This window comes from Raphanus sativus, chromosome 3, assembly GCF_000801105.2.
Source record: "Raphanus sativus cultivar WK10039 chromosome 3, ASM80110v3, whole genome shotgun sequence".
Lineage (NCBI taxonomy): Eukaryota > Viridiplantae > Streptophyta > Magnoliopsida > Brassicales > Brassicaceae > Raphanus > Raphanus sativus.
Window position 1 is genome coordinate 7,450,555 of NC_079513.1, and position 8,635 is coordinate 7,459,189.

General features: G+C 34.3%; 1 protein-coding gene across 3 annotated transcripts; it reads right to left on the reverse strand.

The window, feature by feature from the left end:
• Nucleotides 1–2,628: 2,628 nt before the first annotated feature.
• On the reverse strand, nucleotides 2,629–7,536 carry LOC108847447 (leucine-rich repeat receptor protein kinase HPCA1). Of its 3 annotated transcripts, none has more exons than XM_018620690.2 (19): nucleotides 7,302–7,534; nucleotides 7,097–7,217; nucleotides 6,940–7,011; nucleotides 6,784–6,858; nucleotides 6,630–6,701; nucleotides 6,346–6,540; nucleotides 6,166–6,240; nucleotides 6,001–6,072; nucleotides 5,856–5,927; nucleotides 5,706–5,774; nucleotides 5,539–5,613; nucleotides 5,392–5,463; nucleotides 5,183–5,314; nucleotides 4,635–5,110; nucleotides 4,405–4,557; nucleotides 3,904–4,040; nucleotides 3,614–3,833; nucleotides 3,319–3,554; nucleotides 2,629–3,236 (listed from the first exon to the last, which is right to left on the reverse strand). In XM_018620690.2, exons 1-19 carry the CDS (start codon nucleotides 7,456–7,458, stop codon nucleotides 2,763–2,765), a joined length of 2,955 nt encoding a protein of 984 aa, XP_018476192.1. In that variant the 5' UTR covers nucleotides 7,459–7,534; the 3' UTR covers nucleotides 2,629–2,762. The 3 variants fall into 3 exon arrangements, with proteins under 3 accessions (XP_018476192.1, XP_018476193.1, XP_056862510.1); XM_018620691.2 differs by having other exon boundaries at nucleotides 6,376–6,540; nucleotides 7,302–7,532; XM_057006530.1 differs by lacking the exon at nucleotides 5,706–5,774 and having other exon boundaries at nucleotides 7,302–7,536.
• Between the last annotated feature and the right edge of the window lie 1,099 nt (nucleotides 7,537–8,635).

Here is an 8,635-nt window from a genome sequence, read left to right on the forward strand (position 1 = left end):
TTTCAGACGACTTATATATAAGTCGTCTACGAGAAACGGGCTAGTTTTGCATTTGACCAAATCGTGTCAGATCTTTGACTATTTCTGGACGACTTATAATTCAGTCGTCTCTGGAAAGTAAAAATTTCAATATTTTATTCAAACTAGACGACTTACATGTAAGTCGTCCTAGGTTAGTTTTGTAATTGAAAAATAAAACTTGAAATTTAACTTTCTCCAGACGACTTAACTAAAAGTCGTCCAGCTAGACGACTTAATTTAAGGTCGTCCGGGATAAGCAAGGTTTGACCAGAAAATTGGGAAAAATTCTGGACGACTTTGCTTTTCCCGGACGACTTTAAATTAAGTCTTCTGACGGGACGACTTTATATTATGTCGTCTGGTAAAAGTTAAATTATGAAGTTTTATTTTTCAACTACAAAACTAACCTAAGACGACTTACACGTAAGTCGTCTAGTTTAATAAAATATTGAAATTTTAACTTTCCCAGAGACGACTGAATTATAAGTCGTCCAGAAATAGTCAAAGATCTGACACGATTCGGTCAAATGCAAAACTAGCCTGTTTCTCGTAGACGACTTATATATAAGTCGTCTGGAGTGTTTATTTTCAACAAACAAAGCTGGACGACTTAGTTTAAGTCGTCCGTTTGACCAGAAGACTCAGCAGTAAGTCTTCTACATACAGAAGACTTACAAGTAAGTCTTCTACGCGAACAGGTTTTGAAGAAAATTCAAATTCGTACCTTAAACTAGGTGAGATGACTTCGTTTGCACACAGGGTCTTCTCCAACCACCCAAAACCTCAAACGAAAGCAACCATAAGTCAAAACGAAAGAAATATGGCTCTGTCAACCATCGCCCATATTTTGAATCAAAAGCTTGAGTTTTTTGGATGAATATGGAGAGAAAGTGAAAGAAATGTTGTTTTTAGTTCATAACAATTGAAACAGAGAGAGTGTTAAGAGATTTACGTGCATTAAAGGGCATTAAAAGCTCCAAACAGTTCGTACAAGGTTGTTCCCACTATTCATGGCAGTGGCAATATTGTAAATACTTGAAGAAAATGTGGTTGAGACAGTAAAGAAGCCATTTTCGAAAAAAATAAAATAAAAGGTTAATGGCATTTTCGTAGATAAAATGCAGATGTGGGGTTAAAAACTCAAAAAAAAAATGAGTCAAAAGAAAATGTTAGTTTTGTGTTTGACTTCAAGTTTTGAGTCACTTTTGCAATAAGCCCAATATTTTCACTATATCTTGTCAGAATATACGATAAAAATCCAAAACATCAAATAAGTGCTATCTCTTATAGCTATGAAGACCAAGGTCCACTTCCAGTAGACAACAAACAGTTATAGAGTTTAATAGAGCAAGCTTTTGCTGGAATTATCTATATGTGCCACTTTTATTTTTATTCTAAATTTTAATATATAATTACACCTTTGTAAAGTCCTATATAAAGGAGTTTTACTTCAGTTGCAAAGCATGTTCTTATTCTCCCATTCTCCTACCATTTTGGTTTATTTGACTTTTTTTGCTTCGAAATATTTGATTATTGAATTTTAAGTGTTTTCTTTCATATTTGTTTTCTTAAAAGTTGGCATTTTACTTTTCTGTTAATACAGTTATTTGGATAATTGGTAGAAGACTGATTAAGTGTAGGAAATTAACTAATATTAGTAAATATTATAAGTTACTAAGCCGTTATTGAGAGGGAGAGAGGGATGGTACAGAACTCTTTTTTTGAAAATAATAAGAAACGAAACAAACCTGAACCAGAACAAGAGTTAGGGGAAAAAAAACGGTTGTTTATGTTACAAAGAGCTAACTAGATTTTGATCTGTACTTAGAAAGCACCAGTTTGTTTTTTTCATTTGTTAAAAACCAAATAATTTAAAAGTTGTTCTATAATAATGTTTGAGTTTTAAGGGATATTTTCATACCCGGCTCAGATCTATGGTTAAACCGTTAGACCTAATATCTTATATGAAAAAATCGTTAATTAAAAGTTTGATAGAATCCGGTAAAAACCAAAACTCACTATTAATCCACGATCTGATACTATTGATCCGATTACTATTAAGATATTTTCTCTTCCTTTAAAATTTACTTGATATTAAATTACAAGTACGAGTAAATCAAGGTAACAACCAATATTAATGGTAGCCATACGTACCATATCAAATGTACATAATCAATGTAATTCTTTTTTTTAGAAATTAGTATCAATACCATAAAAAGATCTGCATAAATATCCACTGATATTATAACCTAATGGGATTAACCCAATAAACTTGATTTGATTTGTACGGCCATAACCCGGATTTGATTTTTTCTTTGGAAACTGCAAAAATAATTAGACGAAGATTAAAATCATAAGCTCAATTTTATTTGTACTCATTTATATAGATTTTAGTTATATAACCCCAAAAGTAAGTTATATAAGCCCAAAAGAATAATGATTTTTTTGTCATTAATGAATGTTTAATTCTCTTTAAATTAGTAATGGCATATTTGGAAAATTTTAGTATTTCATTAAGGGTATAATTTTGGAATGATCCTATTTTAATGATATTGCTGGTAATTTTATTTCTGAGTTTTTCTTTATTTCTGTGCTAGGTGGGAAACAAAACCAAAAAAATTAGTTTTACCAAAAATAAACTAGGGACACATAACAACATATCAAAACATGCAAATTCTGACATTCACAAGGCATTTCAAGTATGAAATCAATTACAAAATATATTAAAATAACACAATCGATCATTGGGGTTCGAGCTTTGAAGGTGGGAAATTCCCACTGTACTGAAACGAGTCCTGTCCATAAGGATCACCGGATCCTTTGATTGATTCCTCGTACGTTCTCGAAGAAGATGCTGAATCAGCGTTCGGGTTTAAACCCGCAAGCTGCATTATATTCTCAATCTCTTTCACAACCTCACCCATAGATGGCCTATTCACTCCTTCCTCTTCCACGCATCTCAAAGCCAAATCTACATACTTCTCAAACCCTTTAAGATTGCTGCTGCTTGCGATGATCGAAGGGTCCAACAGTTCTTGGAGATCATACAAACTTCTGGACTTATTCATCTTTGTCTTCACCTCTCTCACCACATATTTACCTCTCTCTATTGGACTTTTACCAGTTAATAGTTCAAGCATCACAACACCAAACCCATACACGTCACTCTTCTCAGTCAATTGATTTGTCGTGTAATACTCAGGATCCAAGTAGCCCTAATTACAGAGAGATACATGCATTAATATATATGAAAGAGAGAGAGAGAGTGTGAAATATTATGGGTGATTCTCTACTCACCATAGTTCCTTTCACCTGTGTTGTCACATGTGTTTTCTCAGGGTCTCCCATAATTTTCGAGAGGCCGAAATCAGCAACTTTAGCAGTAAGATTTTCATCAAGTAATATATTGTTTGATTTGATGTCTCTGTGTATAATTGGAGGATCAGCAAGCTCATGAAGATAAGCCAGACCCTTCCCTGAACCAAGTGCTATTTTAAGCCTTCTTGTCCAATCAAGTCTAATTCCACTCTTACCTGCATTATTACAATATTCAGCATCCAATACTAGCAAAGAGAGAGGTTAGGTATATAACCTGATAGACTGTCTCTAAGAGATCCATTTGGAATGTACTCGTATACAAGCATTTGTTCACTTCTATCGAAACAGAAGCCCAAGAGTCTGACAACATTCTTATGATGGACTCTTGAAAGAAGTTCAATCTCAGTTTTGAACTCCAAACCTCCTTGCAAAGATTCTTGTTGGGCTCTTTTGATCGCTATGAGTTGTCCAGAGGGAAGAATCCCTCGGTACACCTGTTTCACCATAAGAATTTCAAGGAAGACCATGTATCATTTCAATTTATTCCATAGCAAAGACACAAACCTTGCCAAAACCTCCACCCCCAACATCATTTGCCTCTGAAAATTTCTCTGTACATTTCTTCAACTCTTCAAAAGTAAAAGCTTTTGCTCCCATTAGTTGTGGAGCATCGGTACTACTCTTACTTGTATTCCACTTGGCTGAAACATACAAAAAGAAGATTTCAGCATTTTAAGTAGGGCAGTTCTTTCAAATAGCACTTTTTAAGTTTTTGTCACAAAATAGTACTAAAAAAATGATCAAAATAGCACATTTTTGTTTTGAAAATTTTAATATTTTTTTTTGTTTTTAAATATTTGAACACATTCCTAAAACCCCACCCCTTAACTCTAAACCCTAAGTTTTAAATAAATTAACTCAATGGTTATAAATACATATTTACCTTTCAATAAAACTTATTTTTGTCATTTTTCTCCTTGTGATGATATTTTTAGGACAAAAATTTGGTTTGCTGATCTTTAAGCAAGGGACAAATCTTTTGTTATAAACCTTTATTCATCTTACCAAAAGGATTGTTTTGATCAGTCGCTCTGTCTGCTCTCTTCCTTTGCTTGAGAGCGTAAACCCCAGCTAAAATTAACAACAACAGAAGAACCACAGCACCAACTGCTGCTACGGTTATAGTGCCCATGTTTGATGAGCTGGAACCTCCTCCATCTGTGGCAAAAAATGGCAGAGAAACTAAGCCATATTGATCAATACAGATTCTGTTTGATTGTGTGTGTTGATCATACCAGAGAATTGATTGTAAGGATTGGCTCTGAAAATGTAAGGGCCAAATCTAGGAGGAGGTTTATAAGTCTGATTGCTTAAGGCAAAATTAACAAGTGACGTTCCTCTCTCATCAAAACTCTCTCTGCCTAACGGAAAGACTAAGAGATCTATTAGAAGCTGATGATCGGTAGTGTTCTCTCTTATGTTTCTGACGGCTATGGAGTCCACATGATAATTCGAATCCTTAAAGAAATCTGATATAGCCTTCTGGAGAATTTCGAAGTTTGTGGAGTTGACCAACCCTGAGAAGGAAGGAGAACCGAAGTAGAGTGTTCCTCTGATTGGATAGGCGCAACGGCACGTGGGACTTGCTTCCCTTCCCTGATCACACGGAGTGCATGTTGGTGGGATTGTAGAATATGAGGTATTGGGTGGGATTGCTGAGCAGTAACTTGGCCTGTTACCCAACTCCTGGCACACTGGATTATCTGCCAACCTGTGTATATAAACAGACATAAGCGGACGATTGATAAAATAAAAATTTTTGATTTCTGATTAGGATACATACATTACTTGGATGCGAGAAGTTGGTTGTTTATAAAAATCTATGTTGTTGTATTGTAAATCAACAAACTCCAACTGGTTGCTAAAGCTGCTACCAAAGTCTAACGTTGAATCTATCTGATTTGTCTTTAGGATACTGCAAGTCAAAAAGAAAAATAAGTACTTATATCAAAACATGAGTTGATTTTCTGTTTCATGTATTTTCTGACTTACACAGTTTGCAACTGAGCAGGGCTGAAAAATGAGTTTGGTATCGAACCATTAAGTTTGATCCCTTCCATCCTTCTGCAAAGGAGAAGATCATTTGTTCTTTCACATGGAGATTAAGAAGAAGAAAAGAGATAAGTGAAATTATCATACAATGTTGCCAGGGAGCCTAATGAAGAGATCCATGATGGAATAGGTGAGGATTCTAAAGTGTTATTGCTCACATCTCTGATAAAAAAAAAATCACATGATGGCATTAGATTGATTGATAATGAAGGCTTGATAAGAGTAGTAGTAAACAGATATTGAAAAAAACTTTCAGTGTGTAGAGATTGGTCAAGCTGGTTAAATTTGGAAGAGTGCCAGTAAATTCGTTGTTGGCCAAGTACCTGAAAATGAATTCAACTCAAACTCTACCATTTTTCGGTTTATATCTAGAAACACAAACACAACTTTAAATTCTCACTCACAGTTCTTGAAGACTTGTGAGATTATTAAGACTTGTAGGAATATTGCCAGTTAGTTTATTCCTATCCAGGCGTCTGTATCGGAGAGCAAATAAAAAATAAAAAATTAGGGATAAATAGAAAAAATTAACAAAGCTTCACTACTTACAACACTGTCAACGTTTTAACGAGGCTGAGGGTGTCGGGGATTTTGCCCGTGAATTGGTTCCCATCGAATAGCCTATGGATAAAACAACAAACGATGACTTATTTTGTTAGTTACAAGTCTCAGATTGTGCAAACTCTCAACTTTCATAAGTAATATGAAGCTTACACATGTATCAAAGTCATGTTTGAACTGAAAAGGTTTTCTGGGATATGGCCCGAAAGCTTGTTTTTTCCAAAATGGCTGAACGAGAAAGCGAAGGACAGTCAGACTAATTAGTATACTAAAAGTCTAAAACGAGTGATTACTCACCAAAAAAATTTAAAGATAGAAAGATTTGAGTGTTACAAAAATAATGAAAAATTTTGGTATATATACAAATGCTTAGTTTGAAGAAGCATATCAAGTCCAGGTGAAGAAGTCCCATTCGAAACTGGAAGCGTTCCTTCAATCTGATTGTCAGCTATATCAAACCAATATAACTTTGATAACCGTCCAATGGAAGCCGGAATTTTTCCACTGAATTGATTTAAATTTAGGGAGCTGTATTTGAGGAAACACACAGATTAATACTGGTGTCTTAAGACAGGCTTGAAGAGTGAAAACTGAAAAAGAGACAAACAAAATCTTACAGATATAAAAGTTGTTCCAATTGTCCAATGGACTCAGGGATTTGACCAGTGAAACTACATCCCACAAGGATCCTGGAGAGTAAGAAAGAGTTAGCTAAAATAGGAAATAAGACTGGAGCTATATAAGTTGTGCTACAAGTTTATGTTTGCCTACAAGTTCTTCAACTTCTTAAGTTCACCAATATTTGGTGGAAGTGGTCCAGTCAATCCAGTGTTGTATGACAAATCCCTACAAACATTAGATCATAAGACTATAAGAATTAATCCATTTGTAAGTAAATAAAGAACAGAAAGAAGAAGAAATGCATACAAGATCTGCAATTCAGACAAAGCTGCAATATCCCCCGAAATCTTTCCTTCCACGTTAAGGTTACCTAGTGATCTGCAACATGCAACAACACTGTAAAATCTGCAGAGGGTTATTGGAAGAAGCAGAAACAAATTACAAACAACAAACAAGTCTTTACATTGAAACAACGCGGTCACTGCTACATTTAATTCCAACCCAGCTGGTTCCACAAGGATCAGCGCCTTCCCAACTACTAGGAGGCTTGGTCCATTCAGCCTTCAGGGCTTGTAAAGCAGAACCTGCACCAAAATCTCAAACTATTCAGATATTCTTAAAATTTTATATCTAAAACCAGTGACCAGCATCTATCTGATTATACTTACTGTCAAAACCATTTGTGAGAGCAGAAACAGAAGAAAATTTGAAGAAAAGGAAGATCAGGAGCATAACGGCTCCAATTCTTGAACTCATCTTCAGTCCGACAATGTAGCTATTTTCTGTTTCTACTGCTTCTAATTGTATCTCAAAGAAAAAATGCATGTGGTCTACACAATTTATGAAAGAACCTTTTTAATAAAAATTTACAGCCTCGCTTTCAAAGATTATTATGTTTACAAAACGACTCGAGGGATTTAATTAAAAACATACAAAAATAGGAGTGGACCATAAGAACTTGGTCAACTTGAAATAGCCGATAATAGAACTTGAGAAAAGTTTCAATTCGGTAGGGTAACGGGAAGGAACAAATCATGAACAACACACTAAAGAAAACAAATGAATTGTCGTGCTGCAAACGGCAAACCTATTGTGGGACCTCTTTGTATTTTTATATTAACCACACTAATTTTGATTTTAAAGATTACAAAATTAAATATTTCCAACGTATAATTTGTGGTGTGATCTGGATCTGCATAACTTCAGAGGGGACAAAGGTACAAGACTTGGGTTCACCCTCCTATGGTGAACCTTCAAATTCACCATCTCTCTAATAACCAATTAAAGTGCCAACTAAACTAATGATAAAATAATTTAAAAAATAAATAATATCACATTTAATAATGCTAATGTCACTATTTAATCCCTAAATTCAAACTATACATCCTAAATCCAAATTATAAACCATAAATTTTAGATTATAAATCCAAACTCTATACCCTAAACCCAAACTCTATACCCTAAACTCAAATCTTAAACCCTAAACCCAAACCATAAATCATAAATCAAGAAATCTAAACTTTAAACCCAAAATTATACCCTAAACTCAAACCATAGACCCTAAACCCAAATCCTATACTCCAAAACCAAACCCTAAACCCTAAACCCAAACCGTAGACCCTAAACCCAAACCCTATACCGTAACCCAAACCATGAACTCTAAATCCAAAATTTAATTCTTAACCTTAAATTTCAAAAGAACATCAATATTAATCCAAATATTTAGAGTATAGGGTTGGATTTTGTATTTACGTTTTGGGTTTAGAGTCTAGGATTTGGGTTTAGGATATAAGTTTGGGTTTAGAGTTCAGGTTTTTGGGTTTATGATTTATGGTTTGGGTTTAGGGTATAGAATTTGGGTTTAGGGTATAGAGTTTGGGTTTATAATTTAGAATTTAGGGTTTAGAATTTGGATTTAGGGTATAGAGTTTGAGTTTATGGATTAGATAGTGATATTAGCATTATTAAAATTGACACTATTTATTTTTTTTAATTATTTTGA